The sequence below is a fragment of the Protomyctophum parallelum genome, assembly GCF_964188405.1.
Source record: "Protomyctophum parallelum genome assembly, chromosome: 18".
Classification (NCBI taxonomy): Eukaryota; Metazoa; Chordata; class Actinopteri; order Myctophiformes; family Myctophidae; genus Protomyctophum; species Protomyctophum parallelum.
This window is the reverse complement of record NC_139716.1, coordinates 39,947,509-39,969,115: the sequence shown is the minus strand read 5'-3', so window position 1 is coordinate 39,969,115 and position 21,607 is coordinate 39,947,509. Positions and strand designations below refer to the sequence as shown.

At 43.8% G+C, this 21,607-nt stretch overlaps 1 protein-coding gene across 1 annotated transcript in view; it reads left to right on the top strand.

Annotated features, from left to right (window-relative positions):
- The window catches only part of LOC310875570 (uncharacterized protein), a 48,355-nt gene extending 28,668 nt beyond the window's left edge, over window positions 1-19,687 (top strand). Inside the window, exons 18-20 of the mRNA XM_083788849.1 lie at window positions 1-100; window positions 15,412-15,502; window positions 15,645-19,687. The exon at window positions 1-100 is cut by the window's left edge and continues 18 nt beyond it. Of these exons, the coding sequence (XP_083644975.1) occupies window positions 1-100; window positions 15,412-15,502; window positions 15,645-15,719 (266 nt within the window). The 3' untranslated portion in view covers window positions 15,720-19,687. The remainder of the gene's footprint in view (window positions 101-15,411; window positions 15,503-15,644) is intronic.
- Window positions 19,688-21,607: the final 1,920 nt, after the last annotated feature.

Below are 21,607 nucleotides of genomic sequence, written 5' to 3'. Positions count from 1 at the left end.
CTCTGTTCTTCCCGTACTTGAAGAAACACCTGACGGCGTCTGTGGTGGAACAATACTTCTCTCATCTGATCCAACCTGGAACCCAGCACCCCGTTACACGGTAAGAGAGAGAGAGAGAGAGAGAGAGAGAGAACCCAGCACCCCGTTACACGGTAAGAGAGAGAGAGAGAGAGAGAGAGAGAGAACCCAGCACCCCGTTACACGGTAAGAGAGAGAGAGAGAGAGAGAGAGAGAGAACCCAGCACCCCGTTACACGGTAAGAGAGAGAGAGAGAGACATGGAGAGTGGAAGAGTGTTTCCACGAGGTTTCCACTGGACACACACTGGTCTGATTAACCCATTCTGACCTGAGATCAGATTCTAAATAAATGTCAGTCGTTCTTCGATTTTTCAAAAATAGCAGACCTACAAGCTCGTATCGCGCCACTCGGTGGCGCGATATGAGCTTGTAGATCTGCTATTTTTCAATAGGTAAAGCACGACATGATGCTAACACCAAAACGGGTTCCCGTACAGAATGGGTTAATATCATGATTAAGAGAGAGAGAGAGAGAGAGAGAGAGAGAGAGACAGACATGGATAGTGGAAGAGTGAGGAAGAGAAATCAAATTAACACATTTAGACCTGAGGTCGGTTGTACAAAATGTCAAATGCTTTCCAAAACTCTGATGCTGGCATTCAAGGCAACCAAAGGTATGGCTCCCCCATATCTTGCAAGTATGATCGAACCATACAAACCCTCCCGCGCACTCAGATCAGCCAACGCAGGGAAGCTGGAAGTACCCTCACTAAAAACGCCGGGACAACGCTCCACACGTCCCAAACTCTTCTCCCTTCTGGCTCCAAAACTGTGGAATGCACTTCCCATTGCAGTCAGAACTGCAGCATCACTCCCAATCTTCCGCTGTAGTCTGAAAACCCACCTTTTCAGACTCCATCATGGCCCATTAGCACTTACCCCACCCCCTTAGATAGCATTTCTGTAGACTTAGATAGCATTTGATACAGACTTATAGCATGTTATGTAGACAGCACTATAATTGCATTGTATGTAGTCATAGCACGTCATAGTACATATGTATAGCATAGTAGTATAGATGTATAGTTTATATGTATAGCTTCATTATATAGATATTCCACTGTTACTTTCTTAGCTTACGCATGTTTCTTGATAAAAAAATGTATGTGATGTATTTCCATGCTTTTTTGTTCTTGCTTAATGTAAGGCGCTCTGGATTAAGAGCGTCTGCTAAATGCCTAAATTGTCAAATTGTAAATTGTAAAATGTACAAAAAAAATTAGCAAATCTACAAGCCTTCCACGCAGCACAAAGAGACACGCCGTGAGCTTGTACATCTGATATATTTTCAATAGCCTAAGCCAACGTTGACAACAGATGCCTTCCCGGTTTTAATGGTTTAATTCGGGTATGTGGAACAAGTTTCGACACACAAAGCAAAACCACGAGCATTGCATTATCAAAAAAACGCCCGACATCTGCGCAACACATTGTGCGGAAATCTGTCCTCAAAGACATGCCAATCGGTCTTAATTGTTTCAGATCAATGCACGAGGAAAACAACTCTACAACGGAAAGAAGAAACTATTCAAAGCCTACACCACACTCTTAACCTTTCTGTGTGCGCGTGTGTCGTGTGTCGTTCGCGTGTCTGCGAAATTGTAGTCACAAATGTAATGTCGGCACAGTCAGACGTTAACACTCTGATTGCCCGTGGTTATTTAATCCATTAAATCATAGCGCCCGGCGATTTATAGTAACGGAGCACTTTTACAGACGGACCGGGTGTTATCCTGGATGTGGCTGTAGCAGCTAAACGTAGACAAAACACTCTAGAGCCGATCGACAACAACGGGAGGTATGATTAACCCAAGTAGAAAAATGCGATTCCTTTTCCCACCACTTGCCGCCAAGTAATCTGTGAGATGATAGCTGCGGAAAGTCAGCCAGACCGACAGACTGACTGACAGGGATGAACACAATTATCTCCGAGATAACTGCCAAAACCCCCCCCTTGATTTCCCAATTACTCTGGAGAAATTGACCGCACGGACAACGCGACACGCGGCCAAGGGAAGCGTGTGGTCCAGACGGCATTAAAAATGAAACGCTCAATTTGCAGCACCACCGGAGAGAAGACGGCTTAACCCATTCTGACCTGAGATCAGATTCATACGAAGGTTTCCACTGGACACACACTGGTCTGATTAACCCATGCTGACCTGAGATCAGATTCTAAAAAATTCTTTGATTTTTAAAAAAATAGCAGACCTACAAGCTCGTATCGCGCCACTCGGTGGCGCGATATGAGCTTGTAGATCTGCTATTTTTCAATAGGTAAAGCACGACATGATGCTGACACCAAAACGGGTTCCCTTACAGAATGGGTTAATATCCAGACACAAGGAAAACACATTTTTTTCGAACCTTTCCACAAAAAAAAACACCCTAAGCACCAATGCTCCATACAGTACGTCCTAGTAGAATCTTCTTCCTCCTGGGGCTCACAAACTACGAAACTTTACAATGACACACACTGTCACACTTACACATGGACACACACTGGTCTGATTAACCCATTCTGACCTGAGATCAGATTCTAGAAATGTCAGTCGCTCTTCGATTTTTCAAAAATAGCAGACCTACAAGCTCGTATCGCCACTCGGTGGCGCGATATGAGCTTGTAGATCTGCTATTTTTCAATAGCTAAAGCATAACATGATGCTGACACCAAAATGGGTGCCCGGTCAGAATGGGTTAGTGGCATTTCTATCTCTGGGACCCCCGATTTATATTGTAAAATCAATGTTAATATAACTCTGAGTTACAGACCCATTAGGATCCACAAGGATCCATAAGGATAGTTTGGTTCCAAACTACCGGCCCCCTGGAACTCCCTCAAGGACCCCTGGGGGTCCCCCCGCCCGGACCCCACTTTGGGAACCACTGCCCCACTAAGTGTCACGTCAATCGGATGCTGCGTTGATTGATTGATGACTTAGGTTTTGTCAATCAGAATGGAATCAGAAAAAAGCTGACGGATAATATAATATCATGATCACGTGACCACAAAGGTGTCGTGTCCCGTGACCTTTTTGAGCTAGTTTTGGAAAGTCATAAAGTGTGGGGAATAGCCTGGGGCGTTGCATCATGGAATCTATAGAAAAGAGTTCTAGGCCAAAACTTGAGTTGGCCTGTTATCGAGCCACATGTGAGGTTGAAGTATTCTTCCTTGGCCTACTACTGGGAGTCTGCCTGCAAAGTTTCACGCCGATCGGTCTGGCAGTTTGCCAGAGATTATCTGTTCACAAATAGACGGATGGACGGACGGACGGACGTACACAGACGGCCTAACAGAATATAAAGCTTGAAGATGCTCTGCATTCCATGAAGTGAACATTTTATCATTTTCAAATTTCATTTAATATGGAATCCACGCAGCCATCATACCCGTTGGGGACAAACATCCAGCATAATTAATTTCACTTGTACAGAGAAATACACCATCAACCAACCATGCACTTAGAGTAGAATTAGGCTGATACCCACTAATAATCACCTTAACAGATCCTCTTTAAGTCAATTAAGTCAAATAGACAATTGCACGCGTGCTTGCTTCTGTGGAGATTTAATTGCCACATTGCCTCTGGGGCCAGAGTAGATAAGAATGCTATCTGGCCAGGATATCTCTCTGCTGTCAGAGATGGAAAGCAGAGACAGATCTATCCTATCCTTGTGTTTGTGTGTGTGTGTGTGTGTGTGTGTGTGTGTGTGTGTGTGTGTGTGTGTGTGTGTGTGTGTGTGTGTGTGTGTGTGTGTGTGTGTGTGTGTGTGTGTGTGTGTGTGTGTGTGTGTGTGTGCGTGTGTGTGTGTGCGTGTGTGCGTGTGCGTTTGCGCGTGCGCGACAACATTAAAATAATAGCAGTGAGTAAGGCTAATAAAAGCTCAACTAAAAGCAAGGGTGAAGACGTAGGTCTTGAGCTGTGCTCTAAAGATGTCTACAGAGGCTGCCTGTTGACGTTCTAGTGAGAGTTTGTCAGCCAAGAAGGCTGCTTCACCGGATGTTTTAGGTTGCCATTTTTTTTTAGACAAATGTAAAGCCAATGTAAAGAGGCTAAAACTGGAAGCATTATCTTCTCTCATCTTTAGTTTTAGTTCAAACATTCTGAACACGTTGTAGCCTGTTGTCAGTTGTTTTCTTTGGCAGGTCCAGAAAAAGGTGCGTTGTGGTAATCAAGTCGAGGGAAAACAAAAGCGGGGCTCAACGATATTTATAACATGAACCTTGGTTGGAAAAACTAAAGTTGTGCGTAATGAAATTCAATTCATAGTCAATAATAATCCCCAGGTTCCTAACTGTAGTGTTACTTTTTAGTTTTTACCGCCAGGTTATAGGTCCCCATATAGCTGCGTTTCTCCATCGGTTTTCCGAAAAATGTGTGTGCAACCATCTTAAAGGACCACTTCACCACTTTTCAACCTATCTTCATATAATAGGTCCTCACTAATAATCTTAAAAAAATGGCGCAATCTTTTTCTACTCGGTCTGTGTCTCATAGGAGGGCTGTGGGCAGTTCAGAAACCGTCTTCCAGTGACATCATCGATGGGGAATATAAGCTAATAAAAACTGCAGGCTTTCTAGTCCTGAAAAGTTGCAATGCGAAAATGGAAGCCATCGTTTTCACGATAATGAAAATCTAAACATTTTTGTAAAAAAATCTTGTTTAAAAAATAAACTGCCTAATGATGATGTCACTGGAAGACGGTTTGTAAACTGCCCACAGCCCTCCTATGAGATACAGACTGAGTAGAAAAAAATCGTGCCATTTTATCATGATTATTAGTGAGGACCTATTATATGAAGATAGGTTGAAAAGTGGTGAAGTGGTCCTTTAACGCTTCTTTCTGTTCACTAGAACCAATTATGGGAACTTCTGTTTTATCCTCATTTAGCCTGAGAAGGCGGGGGGGGTCATGAGGCGGGTAATATTATCTACTGAGGTCTAAACTCCAGCAATACGTTGTTCCAATGTATGGGACAATGTTATTGTTTATTGCCACCCAATCTGTGCACACATGCCACACCTGAGGGATAATGAATGAACAGTACATACAATAAATGCTCACGGTCGTATGCACGCACACGCATGCAGTCGCACACACACACACACACACACACACACACACACACACACACACACACACACACACACACACACACACACGCACACACACAGACAGGGTGACATGGGGAGAAAGTGGAAAGGATATCTCTGCTGTCTGGAAGAAACCACCTAACTCCAAAATGTTTAGTTTTCAGGACATGAAAAAAAAGAAAAAACATCCAGCTAGGATGTTTTAGGAGGTTTAGGGGTTACTTTACGTTGTTTTAGTTTTGTTTTTTTAACCCATTCAGGACAGGAACCCCTTTTGGTGTTTTAAGCATATTATGATATACTTTAGCTATTGAAAAATAGCAGATCTACGAGCTTGTAGATCTTCTATTTATTTTTTTTATCATGAAAATGTGGCGCAAATCTTTGAATATATATTCCTTCAGAGCCAAACGTTTTTAACTCAAATATTTGCTTCTGGGAGGGTCCCTGGAACAACATATTTTCACATGGGTCGTCCGTGTCCAAATTCAGATAATTCTGGGGGTCCTCGGCATGAAAAGGGTTGAGCACCACTGACACAGAAACATGGCATCAGCTCTAAAAGAAGGTGGCTGAATGGCTGGACGTAGCTGGGGTAGACCATTGAATACGGCAGAAAGAAAGACATAACATGGCCACAAAGGGAGAGAGAGTGTGTGTGCATGCGTGTGCCCGTCCGTGTGCACTTTTGTTATTCACCAGTCAGTAATGTCAGTCCTACTCTTCCTCTCGGAGTACAAATAAACACACAGTGCAACGCCAACGCACGCACGTATACGCACGCACACACACACAAAGGCAGCATGCCACGCAACCCTCAGTCATTAGGTGTGGTTTGGTTTAATCACTCAAAGACTTACGCACGCACACACACACACACACACACACACACACACACACACACACGCTCATTTGCATTCCCTGTACTGAGAACATTGAAGTCTGCCGTGCAACATGTGCTTACTCGTCTCTTCATCATCATCATTGTTGGACCGCGGTCGAGTTCATGGATTTCACAATGCCACGTCACACTTCCCGGTCCTTCATTGGCATCCCCAGTTCCTGCTTACTGATGCATGTGTCCCTATTAGCGATGACATCAGGGAACGACAGTTTTCTACCTCTGGTCTGCTTTGAGGCAGGACTCCAGAGAAGAAGGGAAGATAGTATAACCTCATTGTCAGCTCTGTAGCAGTGGCCGGAAAACTGTGTTCTTCTGGATCGGAACTAGTGAAGAAACACGGGGAAGGTTGCCGTATATTGCGCTTAAACACAAACCCATGCAAGGCGCCAACCTGCTCATCGGGAGCAGTTGATAGGGCTTCAGTGTCTCCATAACTCTGGGAGAGACTAATTTGAACCGAGGAACCTTCTTCTACCTCCTGACCGCCTGTACTGTACTGTACTGTACTGTACTGTACTGTACTGTACTGTACTGTACTGTACTGTACTGTACTGTACTGTACTGTACTGTACTGTACTGTACTGTACTGTACTGTACTGTACTGTACTGTACTGTACTGTACTGAAGCCATGTGCTATGCGGTCATCAAGATGTTGGGACTGGAACCAATGCATCCGGTATGATGATGAGCACGTTTCACAGACACAACCACAGACCTCAGACCAGCCAGCTGGCTGACTCTTGAGTCTTAAGTAACAAATACCACAGTGACAAAATGACAAACCCCCAGAGTAACCACATGAACCCCATTATCCCTGTTCTCTGTGGATGTCATAGCAGGCCAAACATCCATGTGAAAATGGCTGATCTCACGAGCTCACAGCGCATCGCAACCAGGTGCGTTGTGAGCTTGTAGAGATCATCAGCCGTTTTTTGGGGGGCAAGGACATTTGGCAGCTCAACAAGATCTACCCACCATTATTAACTCATTCTGACCTGAGATCAGATTCATACGAGGTTTCCGCCGGACACACACTGGTCTGATGAACCCATTCTGACCTGAGATCAGATTCTAAAAAATGTCAGTCGTTCTTCGATTTTTCAAAAAATAGCAGACCTACAAGCTCGTATCGCGCCACTCGGTGGCGCGATATGAGCTTGTAGATCTGCTATTTTTCAATAGCTAAAGCATAACATGATGCCGACACCAAAATGGGTGCCCGGTCAGAATGGGTTAAAATAGTTTATGTACCTGAGGGGTCTTTGGAATAGCGGCACTGGCGTTACATTATAAGACAAATGCACTTGGAATGGGAAATAGAGGTTGGGGGGGGGGGGGGGTGGAATAAGAATTTTTTTTTTTTTTTTTTTTGTAATGCTACCGACGTTTGTACACTTGAAAACATAATATATAAATATTAAAATGAAATATTCTTTAGGGACTTGTCGTGTGATCTACCTGCACAGGCTTTGTGATCTACTGGTAGATCGCAATCTACCTTTTTGGGCACCCTTCAACCTAGTCAGGACGGGAACCCCTTTTGGTGTTTAAATTTGCATTATGTTATACTTTAGCTAATGAAAAATAGCAGATCTAAAAGCTCATACAGTAGCTCCATTGTTCAACTATCCCATGCACAGCGGCCATATTGGAAAGAAACCGGGCCTCTTCCTTACTTCCTGCACAGGCGTTACCAATTATACTAACTAATTAAGGCTCTGTTCCATTCTAGTGTAACGTCTGGTATCAGCCACAGATTCTCTCCAGACCGGATCAGCAAATCAACAAATAAGAGTCTGCTGTTTTGCCACTTAACACAAAAAGAAGTAACACACGCTTTTGGTGAACACGTACGCCACCAATAGTCACCCTGTAAAGAAAACCCCTGAGATGTTCTAGTTCGGTCAAAAGATAACCACAGGCTGATCAGTAAAGATGCCGCAGCACGCCTCGCGTCACCAGCAAACCATAACCCTACCATTAAAACGGGACTTATTTCCACGATATGTACACATTATAAAAGTCATAAAGATTATACCCACGCTGTATAACATGACCAATTTTAATCTGTAAAGTGTCGGGCTGATGTCACGAAGACACTGTGGTTACAGTGACATCACAGGGGTCCCTGGGGTCACCCCCCACCCCCCCCCCCCCGCCCCCTTTAAGACCTGAGGCCGATTCTGCAAATGTCTTGTTTCCATGTCAGTGGTGCTCGACCTTTTTCGTGCCAAGGACCCCCAGAATTATCTGTATTTGGCCACAGACACCAATCTAAAAATAACGCTACCCCCTCAGAAGCAAAGATTTGAGCATTCACTGGGAAAATATTCAAAGATTTCCCTTGCTACGAGCTTGTAGATCTGCTATTTTTCAATAGCTAAAGTATAACAATAATGCTTAAAACACCAAAAGGTGTTCCCGTCCTGAATGGCATAATCAGAATCTGAGACAGGAGTCAGATGTTCTGTATTAGTGTATGTGAATATGTAGCAATATAAAGAAGATATTTGGAGTCCACAAATCAAATATGTGGGGGGTGGGGGGGGGTTAACCAGTGACTCTTTGGTGGTGGTGGTAAATGCTCAGCAGTAACTCTCTCACTGAGTCATTATTCGTTGGAAAAATCCCGATCATATTTCGGGACCCTTGGCTACGAGGCCACAGTCGGTGGTGTAGACACTGTTCACACCATTACGCCTTTGCTGAAGAAATGGCGCTGCCTCACACACACACTCTCATGCCAAGGACCTCTAAACCCATTTCCACCTGAGGAGGACGATTCTAAAAATGTCTTCTAAATCCTGACACTTTTCTATGTCAGTCGTTCTCAAACATTTTCATGTAAAGGACCCCCAAAAAATATATGTAGTTGGCTGCTGACTGCCATCTGAATATGTTGTTCCAGGGACCCCCCCCCGTCCCCCAGAAGCAAAGATTTGAGTCAAAAACGTTCGCTCTAGCTCTACGAGCTTGTAGATCTGCTATTTTTCAATAAGGGTTGAACGGGGCGATATCCTGGCATATAGTAATCATTCTTTAATTAATCCCGGCGGAGATTGAGTTAAGTGTGTGTTCATTGTTCAATCAGTGTTTGTGTGGTTAGGTGTGTGTGTGTGTGTGTGTGTGTGTGTGTGTGTGTGTGTGTGTGTGTTCAGTCAGTGTTGTGTGGTTAGGTGTGTGTGTGTTCAGTCAGTGTTTGTGTGGTTAGGTGTGTGTGTGTTCAGTCAGTGTTTGTGTGGTTAGGTGTGTGTGTTCAGTCAGTGTTTGTGTGGTTAGGTGTGTGTGTGTTCAGTCAGTGTGTGTGGTTAGGTGTGTGTGTGTTCAGTCAGTGTGTGTGTGGTTAGGTGTGTGTGTTCAGTCAGTGTTGTGTGGTTAGGTGTGTGTGTGTTCAGTCAGTGTTGTGTGGTTAGGTGTGTGTGTGTTCAGTGTGTGTGTGGTTAGGTGTGTGCGTGTTCAGTGTGTGTGTGGTTAGGTGTGTGTGTGTGTGTTCAGTCAGTGTGTGTGTGGTTAGGTGTGTGTGTGTTCAGTCAGTGTTTGTGTGGTTAGGTGTGTGTGTTCAGTCAGTGTTTGTGTGGTTAGGTGTGTGTGTGTTCAGTCAGTGTTTGTGTGGTTAGGTGTGTGTGTGTTCAGTCAGTGTTTGTGTGGTTAGGTGTGTGTGTGTTCAGTCAGTGTTTGTGTGGTTAGGTGTGTGTGTGTTCAGTCAGTGTTGTGTGGTTAGGTGTGTGTGTGTTCAGTGTGTGTGTGGTTAGGTGTGTGTGTGTTCAGTCAGTGTGTGTGTGGTTAGGTGTGTGTGTGTTCAGTGTTTGTGTGGTTAGGTGTGTGTGTGTGTGTGTGTGTGTTCAGTCAGTGTTTGTGTGGTTAGGTGTGTGTGTGTTCAGTCAGTGTTTGTGTGGTTAGGTGTGTGTGTGTTCAGTGTTTGTGTGGTTAGGTGTGTGTGTGTTCAGTCAGTGTTTGTGTGGTTAGGTGTGTGTGTGTTCAGTGTTTGTGTGGTTAGGTGTGTCTGTGTTCAGTCAGTGTGTGTGTGGTTAGGTGTGTGTGTGTTCAGTCAGTGTTTGTGTGGTTAGGTGTGTGTGTGTGTGTGTGTGTGTGGTTAGGTGTGTGTGTGTTCAGTCAGTGTGTGTGTGGTTAGGTGTGTGTGTGTTCAGTCAGTGTTTGTGTGGTTAGGTGTGTGTGTGTTCAGTCAGTGTTGTGTGGTTAGGTGTGTGTGTGTTCAGTCAGTGTGTGTGTGGTTAGGTGTGTGTGTGTTCAGTCAGTGTGTGTGTGGTTAGGTGTGTGTGTGTTCAGTCAGTGTGTGTGTGGTTAGGTGTGTGTGTGTTCAGTCAGTGTGTGTGTGGTTAGGTGTGTGTGTTCAGTCAGTGTTTGTGTGGTTAGGTGTGTGTGTGTGTGTGTGTGTGTGTGTGTGGTTAGGTGTGTGTGTGTTCAGTCAGTGTGTGTGTGGTTAGGTGTGTGTGTGTTCAGTCAGTGTTTGTGTGGTTAGGTGTGTGTGTGTTCAGTCAGTGTTGTGTGGTTAGGTGTGTGTGTGTTCAGTCAGTGTGTGTGTGGTTAGGTGTGTGTGTGTTCAGTCAGTGTGTGTGTGGTTAGGTGTGTGTGTGTTCAGTCAGTGTGTGTGTGGTTAGGTGTGTGTGTGTTCAGTCAGTGTGTGTGTGGTTAGGTGTGTGCGTGTTCAGTCAGTGTGTGTGTGGTTAGGTGTGTGTGTGTTCAGTCAGTGTGTGTGTGGTTAGGTGTGTGCGTGTTCAGTCAGTGTTGTGTGTGTGTGTGTGTGTGTGTGTGTGTTCAGTCAGTGTGTGTGTGGTTAGGTGTGTGTGTGTTCAGTGTGTGTGTGGTTAGGTGTGTGTTTGTGTGGTTAGGTGTGTGCGTGTGTGTGTGTGTGTGTGTGTTCAGTCAGTGTTTGTGTGGTTAGGTGTGTGTGTGTTCAGTCAGTGTTTGTGTGGTTAGGTGTGTGTGTGTGTGTGTGTGTTCAGTCAGTGTTGTGTGGTTAGGTGTGTGCGTGTGTGTGTGTGTGTGTGTGTGTGTGTGTGTGTGTGTGTGTGTGTGTGGTTAGGTGTGTGCGTGTGTGTGTGTGTGTGTGTGTGTGTGTGTGTGTGGTTAGGTGTGTGTGTGTGTTAAGAATAAGAAGACGTTGTAAAATTGGCTGAACCGTGTCTGCTCTCACACCCTCGGATCGTCTCCTGCTGAGAGAGACGCTCATTAGTCCACCCACAGACCGCTAGTTAACACGGCAGGGTGCACACACACACACACACACACACATTCTGTATCGGTTTATGAGTGTGCATACTGTATACACACACCAACATAACGCACACACATGCACGCGTGTGGCCGCCCGCACACTCCAACATACGGTATACTATGCACACGCACGCATGCTCCAACATACGCACACACGAGCGCGCACAATCAACATACTGTACATACGTATACAGACACATACACACAGATAGGCCTACAGCCAATTCACTACTTCCCAGCCACACACACACACACACACACACACACACACACACACACACACACACACACACACACACACTTGAAGACTTTTAAAGACTCACTTCCAAACCACATTAAACATGAAAGCAGCCAATTCCCCTATGCATGCACACACACACACACACACACACACATGCACGTTGCGCTCATGGAAGACAGTGGTGGAAAGTAAATGTACATTTATCCAATACTGTACTTATTAGTTAATTATCATTTTTACTTTACTGCAGATATCCAATGCACAATACTTTATAATTTTACTCGATACATTTCAGAGACAAATATATTTTAACTTTTACTTACTTAGGCCTTTGAATTCCTTTGGGAACATAGGCCATTGATGAGTCGTTTCCACCCTCGTCTGTCTTTGCCCATCCTCTGTTTCCACGTCAGTCCCTTCTGTTTGACATCCAGCTCCGTGCTCCTTCTCCAGGTGTTTTTTAAATATATTTTTACTCGACTACAATTATTTAGAAAATGTAGTTACTATACGTTACTTTGTAGATTCAGATTATTATTACAAAATATACATACATTAACCACCTCAGTCCTACAGTATACTTCGGCTATTTGAAAATAGCTGATCTACATACAAGCTTACAATGTGTCGCTTTGCTGTTGTAAGCTTGTAGATCAGCTATTTTCACAAGATTTATTTTTATACATTTCGAAACTTGTGAAATGGCACATTCTGCATAATGAGTACTTTTACTATTGGTACATTTTGATACCAATGCTTTTGTACTTTTACTCAAGTCAAATTTGAATACTAAACTTTTGCTCGTAACATGTAATGTAATATTATGTATATATGTAATATATGTATATGTAATATATATTACATATCGTTGCTGTCAGGAGGAAACCTCATAACTCATTTTTTTTAAGTTTTTGATTTTTTTTTTTGGCATAAATCAGTGTTATTGAATACCCTTTACGTCTGTGTGTTGTTTCCAAAAATATTGAAGCAATGGAAAGTAGTAAAAAGTGCTTTGGACAAAACCTCTTAACTCCATTGGACCCTCAAAATGTCTGCTAAAGCAACTAACTCCACCACCTCTCCCCCTCTCATGGAAGTAATTGACGATAAAGTTACAACACCAACTTTGATGAGGCAGTATTTCTTTGTTTTAAAAACTAGTCCTTACCCGTTCTGAATATATGAACAGCAAATCATGTTCAGTGTGCGATGTAATAGATCACATTACTGATAGGGGGGGGGAATTTTTTACAGATGGTCTTGGGAAGTTGGGTTGGGCACAAAAGTATAGGCTAATTAAATGCTGTAGTACAATCATAAGTACACCATTGATGTGTGATGTAAATATGGTGGTGATATTCTGCCTATAAATGGAAGTTATTGAATATTTTCAAGTTCGGTGTTGCACTTTGTAGACGGTCCCTAACCGCTCACCGTCTGCTGCCCATGGAGATATAAGCTATTAAACGGTGAACGCGGAGGTTGGCTTTTTGGGCTTCAAAGCAAGTTGTAGTTTGTTCTTTATATAATCAGGATAAGAATTTGATGTTTTGTGTGATTTAGGAACGTGTCGTTGTCATTGCATCTGTCTGTATGTATTTTGTCATTGTGTTGTTCCGACGGCACGGGATCTGTCTTCCCCAAACGTCTCCATTTGGCCACCCCGAGACCCCGACAGATAAGCATTCCGTTGTGATCGTGCTGTTCAGTGTGTCACGCAGCCACGCTGGGTGCACGCAGGGCTGTAACCTGTCATTGTCAGTGTCCAGGCTTTCAGCGTGCATGTAGCCCATGTGTATGGCACGGCGAAGGAGGTGGTTGAGGAGGGGGCGGACAGTGTGGTCTCGAAACAGTGTGTGTGTGTGTGTGTGTGTGTTCACGTTAACATGCCTCCGTCCAACTGTCGGAGCTTTCAGGTGCCTGTGCCACGCAACCCGGCCGCGATGCTTCCCCAAAGAAGAAGTTATGTCGACTGAAGCAAGAGTAGCTGTACTATGGGTCCGAGTTGTTTTCCTCGTGTGGGTCTGATGCGTAGGTCTGATGCCTGCCTGGGGGCGGTGTGAAAAAGGGGAAGTGCGTTGGAGAATGCAAGGGGAATGTTGCGCCGGAAACTGTGGCCCATTATTAATCTGTGTCCGTCCCAACATGCATTTCACTGGTGACACTGGTGACACGTGATTTGCGGGGAGATGAGTTGTTCATATTTCATATAAATGGGTATTGTACTGTAAATATGACATGAATATGAATGCAAAGTAGTGGTTGAGGTGTGGACAGGCTAGCTGTTGGTGTTGTGCATGGTGAGATGTGTGCAAACGGTGTGGTTTAGTAGGAGAAGACGGCCAAAGGATGCAACACACACACACACACACGCGGCGCCAAATTGTATAGGGCACTCTTTGTTGTGTTGCAGCGGTAGCTAGAGGAAGCATGCCAGTGGGGTAACGGTGAGAACGGTGGCCTGTGATGCAGGTGTCGCTAAGGGGCGGAGGTGTGTGAGGGTGCGAGGTTAATTCACTAATAAATTAATTATTAATCATTAATGTGTCAAATCGAAAAAAGGGCTTCGTTAAGACCTCCATATTCATATGGTCAATGCCTATGTGAAAAGTGGGAGTGATTGGTGCAGGCAATGAGGAGATACGGCGGTGTTTCTGACAGACAGACAGACTGAATTATAGTATGATATTATCATATGATATATGATATGATATATGGTTTTCTAAATTTCCTGAAAAGGTTTTCTTCCGACAGCAGAGATGTAATATTTCTATATTGTATTGATACTTTTACCTTCGTAAAAAATGTGATTACTTCTCCCATCACTACACACAACCCAGCCGCGTCTTGCTTCTAAAACCACATTGAAACTTTATTGTAATTATGACCTTGCACGCACACCTACATGCTGTTTCTAAACCACATGCAAATGGTAAACTCACTGTGACCTTGCACATAAACACACCAGATACACGTGCGCACACACACACACACACACACACACACACACACACACACACACACAGAGTAAGCCACTGCAGTTAACTTCAGTACTGGCACATGTGTTGGCAAGCTGTGTTAGTGCGTGTGTGCGTGCATTATTCTGTGTGTGTATAGAACCAGTTGTATTGATGGCAGAGCGGGATAATTAAAGGTATACTGTGTGTGTGTGTGTGTGTTATAGATACACTCTCCCAGGATAATTAAAGGTATACTGTGTGTGTGTTATAGATACACTCTCCCAGGATAATTAAAGGTATACTGTGTGTGTGTTATAGATACACTCTCCTAGGATAATTAAAGGTATACTGTGTGTGTGTTATAGATACACTCTCCCAGGATAATTAAAGGTATACTGTGTGTGTGTTATAGATACACTCTCCCAGGATAATTAAAGGTATACTGTGTGTGTGTTCTTCAGATACACTCTCCCAGGATAATTAAAGGTATACTGTGTGTGTGTTCTTCAGATACACTCTCCCAGGATAATTAAAGGTATACTGTGTGTGTTCTTCAGATACACTCTACCAGGATAATTAAAGGTATACTGTGTGTGTGTTATAGATACACTCTCCCAGGATAATTAAAGGTATACTGTGTGTGTGTGTTCTTCAGATACACTCTCCCAGGATAATTAAAGGTATACTGTGTGTGTGTTCTTCAGATACACTGTCCCAGGATAATTAAAGGTATACTGTGTGTGTGTTCTTCAGATACACTCCCAGGATAATTAAAGGTATATTGTGTGTGTTCTTCAGATACACTCTCCCAGGATAATTAAAGGTATACTGTGTGTGTGTTCTTCAGATACACTCTCCCAGGATAATTAAAGGTATACTGTGTGTGTTCTTCAGATACACTCTCCCAGGTGTCCATGGGCTGAACTTCGTCTTGCAGAGTTCGCTGGGGGGAGGAGGCATAGCCTCTCTTCGCAGTGACCCTCAGGTAAGACACACACACACACACACACTATCCGCTGTTTCTCAACCCAGGAATCCCTTAACCTTACTTACCTTACTTAATAGTTACCTTTATCTTTCTATAACCGCCTCTCTCTCTTCCCCCCCCCCCCCCCCCCCCCCCACAGGGTAAAGCCTATGGACAGATGCTGTTGGATCTAGAGCTGAAGGGGTTGCCTGACCTCAAGTCACTGGTGGACTGAAGAAGGACCGACGACGCACGGAGCGTATGAGAGAGGAGAGAAGTAGCCGAAGCCTCAAGTCACTCATTCTGCTACTTTTCACCATCAGACACATCTGAAGTCCATCCAGCAAAAAACATCCATTACAGTTAATTAATCCAGGAAGGACTTTCTTCAAGGTCCACTTTCACATGAGGTGTCCTTGTACAAGGCAAACGCACACAGGCGCGCGTGCACGCACGCTCACACACACACACACACACACACGCACGCTCACACACACGCACGCTCACACACACACACACACACACACACACACCCTAGGACGAATCACTTTCCTCCCGAGGGTGCCGATTCGATTTATATTGCGATTCTTAATTGCATTGCGAATCTGCGATTCAACGATTGATGCGATTCAATATTTTCCGATTTTTGCAAGTTTCCCAAGTGACCATGAAATGTTGAATCACACTTCAATGTAGCCAGATAACGTCAGTCAGTTTTTATGAATCATGGCATTAAAAATCGCCACACACACACACACACACACACACACACACACACACACACACTGCTGTTATCCAAGACCCAGTATGGTCCAGTTTGCATTGAAATGTAGTTTACATTGATATGTTTCCGTTCTCAAAGATACCGTCTCTCTCACCATCTCTCCTATACCGGCTACAACCGGTGGTGGCCTCGTTGAAACCATTTAAGCCCTGCATATTTGTCGCGTGACAAAATAACTCTGCCTGTTTTCCCTATTTTGGCACTTTTTTAATGATTTTGAAAAAAAGCGTCAATGCTGGTGGGGGTAATTGTGGTTCAAAAGTGTGCCTTTATATTCTCCACCTTGTCCTGACCTTAGAGTCCAGCCAAGCCACCACAGCCCAGGAATGGGGCCACACCACTGGCATGCAGGCTGGACTCCCCTTTAAATGGTAATCACTAACAGACTCCAAGCCTTGGGAAATACCAGGCACACAACATGCAGAAACGAAAGACAAAAAAAAAGACACAAAAACCCAAAAAAAGCACTGTGTTCTAGATGATTACGCATCTTTATGACAATAAATATCGTTTTTCTGTTTGTATAAGACTTCTCCAAACAAAAAAAGGTTTTACTCATTATGTAAATGGTACCAACAAAAGGACCATAGCATAAACAGTCCAGTTCTCTCCCAGGCACGGTTTAGAACGCGAGGTTGCATGAGAATGAAGCAAACACATGCAGCAGAAGTTTGAAGCTTGGGGGGGGGGGTGGGGGGGTGGGAAACTAGCTAAATACAAACCAGAATGTGAAATGCAATGAAGAGATTTTTTTTTCTTTTTAAATCACTGTTATAACTGAAAGAATCAAGAGAATCTGGGATTAATTTGTCACTTTCTCATAAGAAGGCTATAAGAAGTTAAATGTTGGTCGAACGAGATAGAAACAACTAACTACTCTAGCTCACTACTTTGAGAGAATATAACATATTATTGATCGTTATTACTAATACTTTATTCGTAAGCTGATCAAAAACCTTGTGTTTCACTAATACGTTTTTTTCCTATCAGGATAGACTGTACACATAATATACAAGCTCTCCCAGAAGGCATAAACAGATGTTTATTATTAAAAAAAGAAAAAAAAATCGCTTAACAGAATCCCATTTCTAAAGCCGCCGGGGGGGGGGGGGGGGGGAATCCGAGGTGTGACAACGACGTGAAGCCAACCAACGCCAGTTGTTTCCCGTTTGTGTGCGTCAAGAACCCAAATGAATCAAAGATGGCAGCTCACACAGCAAAACCCAAAAGAACCCAAATGAATCAAAGATGGCAGCTCACACAGCAAAACCTCTCCGGTTGAAAGTTAACGCATGCTGGAGGTCGGCGGAGGTGAGGCTTCCAGGAAGCCATTTCACTCACCCAGGAACCTCCACATATGTATGTCGCTTTTCACACGTCCCTCCGAACGGCGACAAATTATAAAATAGGTTATTTATTCCAATCGGTTCAGAGTGAGATTTACGGTTGTGAAATGTGTTGGAAGGCCTGGAGGACGTAATTATTGGCCTGGACTGGATAGTTCAGCTATTTTCATTCACATCTTATGACCACAAATGTGAGTTTGGCAGGTTTCCTTCAGTCTGTCCTCTGCAGAGGCGTGCAGAGAACGTTGGAGAGGCAGGGGCTGATACTTTAAGCCCACCAAAAAAAGATCTACCGAAAATAGCAGATCTAGCGCAACACTTTGGGACCAGCTTGTAGATCAGCTATTTTTGAGGCGCAGCCCCCTGCACTCTAGCCACTGGTGGAGATGTGGCGCACGACCTGGATTTCTACGCAAATTATTTTCAACGCAAAATGCTGCGTTCAAGTTCAGGAGAGTTCGGAAAAAGCTGAAGCTCCCTTTGATGCCTATGTGTGCACTGCCAGTGCCTGGTGCCTTAACCCATTCTGGGCGGGGTTCCCTATTTGTACCTTACCCCCTCAGGCCGGGAACCCATATTTGGGTTCTGTACAGTATGTACAGTATTCAAAAATGTAAAAATTTTGATTCTGCTATATCAATATTTGAAGTTTTTCAGAAACCTTAGGTCAGGATTTAGAGGCGTTTTTAGAATCGGCCTTAGGCCTGAATGGGTTAAGAATCCCTCGGTGCACTGGTTCCGAACCTTTTCTGGATCTGTTGCCAATTTCTTATAATTTATAATTAAAATCTTAGTGTTTTGCCTATTATTATTATTATTATTATTTGGGAACCTTCTCTGCCGCCCAGTGGGTCCCGATCCCCAGTTTGGGAATCACAAATGTAATGTGCCATCATGTCCCGTTAAGACTCAACGTATTGTTTCCAAAGCACATATTCTTTGAGCAGTTTAATGCCTTACGGTGTTTTTTTCCTTTGGTTTTATATTTTGAATGAGAATAGTATAAACTCTATAATATGCCAGGGGTGCAAATCCTTTTTGGGGCACATGATCTTAGTTTGTTATAGGGTCACACTCCAACCACCTCCTATCCTCGCCTCACCTCTCTTCTTACATCACAGAGTGTGAAGATGGTCGTTTTAACATGGAGGTGCGAGCCCGTGAGCAACGCGCTTTTGTGTTACATTTGTCCCAGGCTGTCGAATAAAGCCACTTATCTTGTTTAGTTTTTTCTTTTACAACAGCATCTTAACCAGCACCGTCCTCATTAAAGACACCTGTAGGAACTTTGCACTAATCTTCACGTTATTGACACAACGTTGGGAAAAATAGGCCGTCCGGACCGTCACTCTACACCCAAAATATTGTCTGTGAAAAGGGGGTGAGCTCACAATATGTCACCATGCCAAGTGTTGTGAGCTGGTAGATGAGCTGAATTAGCCAAATGTTCACCCCTAGAATTGTATAGGGAGGATATGTTTCATAGAAGGGTTTTGCTGTGTAGTAGAACAGTGGTTCTCAACCTTTTCAGGTCGTGAGTGACCCCACAAAATAATCATATTTGAATTGGGGACCCTCCACCCTGATAGACACTTGAAATTGTATAGGATTAAACATTGTGAAAATAGCAGATCTAGGCGCTGTGAACTTTCTTCACAATGTTTGCCTATTTGACAATTTGGCCCATGTTTGAACAGTTTTTATAGTATAGTTTGTTGTTGATCACTTTTGATGCATTAATGGTATTTTTCTTTTTCTTAAAAGGGTATTACAAAGTCCTTAAATTCAATTGTCACTTCACTGTCATCTTATGGGACCCCTCCAAAATCATGTGGAGACCCCGACCCACAGGTTGAGAATTACTGTAGCAGGACATCACTACAGTACTGTGGGTTCTTATAGGACCAGTGTTTATAATGTAGCACAAGTTTTATTTTTTTCTATTAATTTGAATGATTTTTATGGCAAGGTTTCAGGCGCTGGGTACAATGCATTCAACAAATGATGTAATGGTAGGAATGCATTTTTGTAGATAATACTAACAACGAGGAGATTAAAAGATTATTTTCACGAGCCATGTTGTTTTTGGTCACTTCATCATTCGTGTGTTAAGCAGTTGCACGAACTTCGAGCTCAAATTCAAGAGGCTGTCTTTTTATATGCATGCCAGTGTGTGCATGTCGTGCGCGCGCCGCCTGTGGGTGTGGGAGAATGTTGAGTGTGAGAGAACCTCCCCTTTTCTCGTTACCTAGCACCTCTTTGACACAGGAAACAGAGGGGCAAAAGGCACAGACAGTGAGACCCCAACGTGTGTGTGTGTGTGTGTGTGTGTGTGTGTGTGTGTGTGTGTGTGTGTGTGTCTGGACGGGGGGTGGGGGGTTAGAGACAGAGAGAGAGAATGTGTCTGTTTCCTGTTGTGTGTGTGTCTCCGTGTCTCCCTCCAGCACTGAGAAACATTTGCTTGTCGTTCACACTGGAGTCACAATCACCCAGTTAGTTCCACGCGTTTTAACACAGTAATGTTAACATGAACTCTCTCTTCCTGTGTCTGTCCTCGACTCCTCACATGTCAGCAGGATTCACCACAAACTGGCATCGTGTTGTAAAATGTGCTAATGCAATACTTTAAAATCACCATTGACAAAGCAACAAGTTCGTTTGTAAATGAACGCCCTACTTGATCACATTTTGAGCTTGTGGATCTGCTGCTTTTGCTGTTTTTGAATTTGAATCCTGAAAAGTAACATATGGACATTTGGAGATTTTCACCTGACAGAGATGACCTAAATAGTGTTACTGACATTTGAAGTACAACCATGATAGCGGAGCCACCTCCCACAGATAGAACATGAGGTTAGGTCGATGCAACACGTAATCGACCTAAATTGGTTTCATTGATCATTAAAAAATATATAGATTTAAATGAAATTATAGATTGTCAAGCTTGTTTGTCATGCATCGTACGACAAGTATAAAAAGGGGTTGTGCTTAATCTAACTATTAGATGGTTATGAAGAAACAATTTTTTTTAAAATTCAAAATTGTGATAATCGCTAAGATAGCGATAGCGGGCGGGCCTAAATTAAGTCACCATTCGTTCTGAATCTACAATGATCTCGTCATCGTGCGAGACATAATTACAAGGACCTAAAGCCTGAGTTAGCCATTATACTGAGCACAACAACACCAGCACGCAACTACTGTGTAAGTGTAAATCGGGACAAAATCACCTTTTTATCAGAGCATTGAATGCTGCAAGTAGACGCGTCTACTTGACCTACCGCAACCGTCTCCGGTAACGCAAAACGTTATATTTTGAGTTGACGTTTTGGAGAAAGTCAGTAGGCTGCATTCTGCATAGCCTGGCCTAGCCAGCGTGCTTTCTGGTCTCGAGGGGCAGGCGCCGGGCACGCATGAGAAGTATTGGTTCACCGATCAGAGCCCTCCGCCCCGCCCCTCCCCTCCCTGGTAGAAAACAGCGGAAGAAACCCACGTCACTATATTGAGAGCGACGCCCCCTCTGCACTATAGTTCACTCCCACTCCTAGACCAGGAAATGTCTCACGTTTCCCCATGGGCTTTCATTTTTTCAGCCGTAGCGAACAAACATCAAAGCCTGGGTATCGAGGCTACATTCTGCGTTGATCACGGCTACTGTTTTGACAGCGTTGTCCGACATTACTTAACCCCAACACTAAATCTAACCCTAACCTCAGTCTAAATTCGTATCGTTTTTTAATCAGCCACGTAAGTCCCCTATAACCTCATATCGGTCTTAACCGGCCTCGCAAGTCAGTTGACAACGCTCTGCTCATGGTAGCCATGATCAACCGCACATAAAATGCAGCCTATACTGAGATCTTGGTAGGTCAGTTAGTAGATGGCTATACTGAGAGCATTCAATGCTCTGATTAACCCATTCTGAACGGGCACCCATTTTGGTGTCGGCATCATGTCGTGCTTTAGCTATTTAAAAATATCAGATCTACAAGC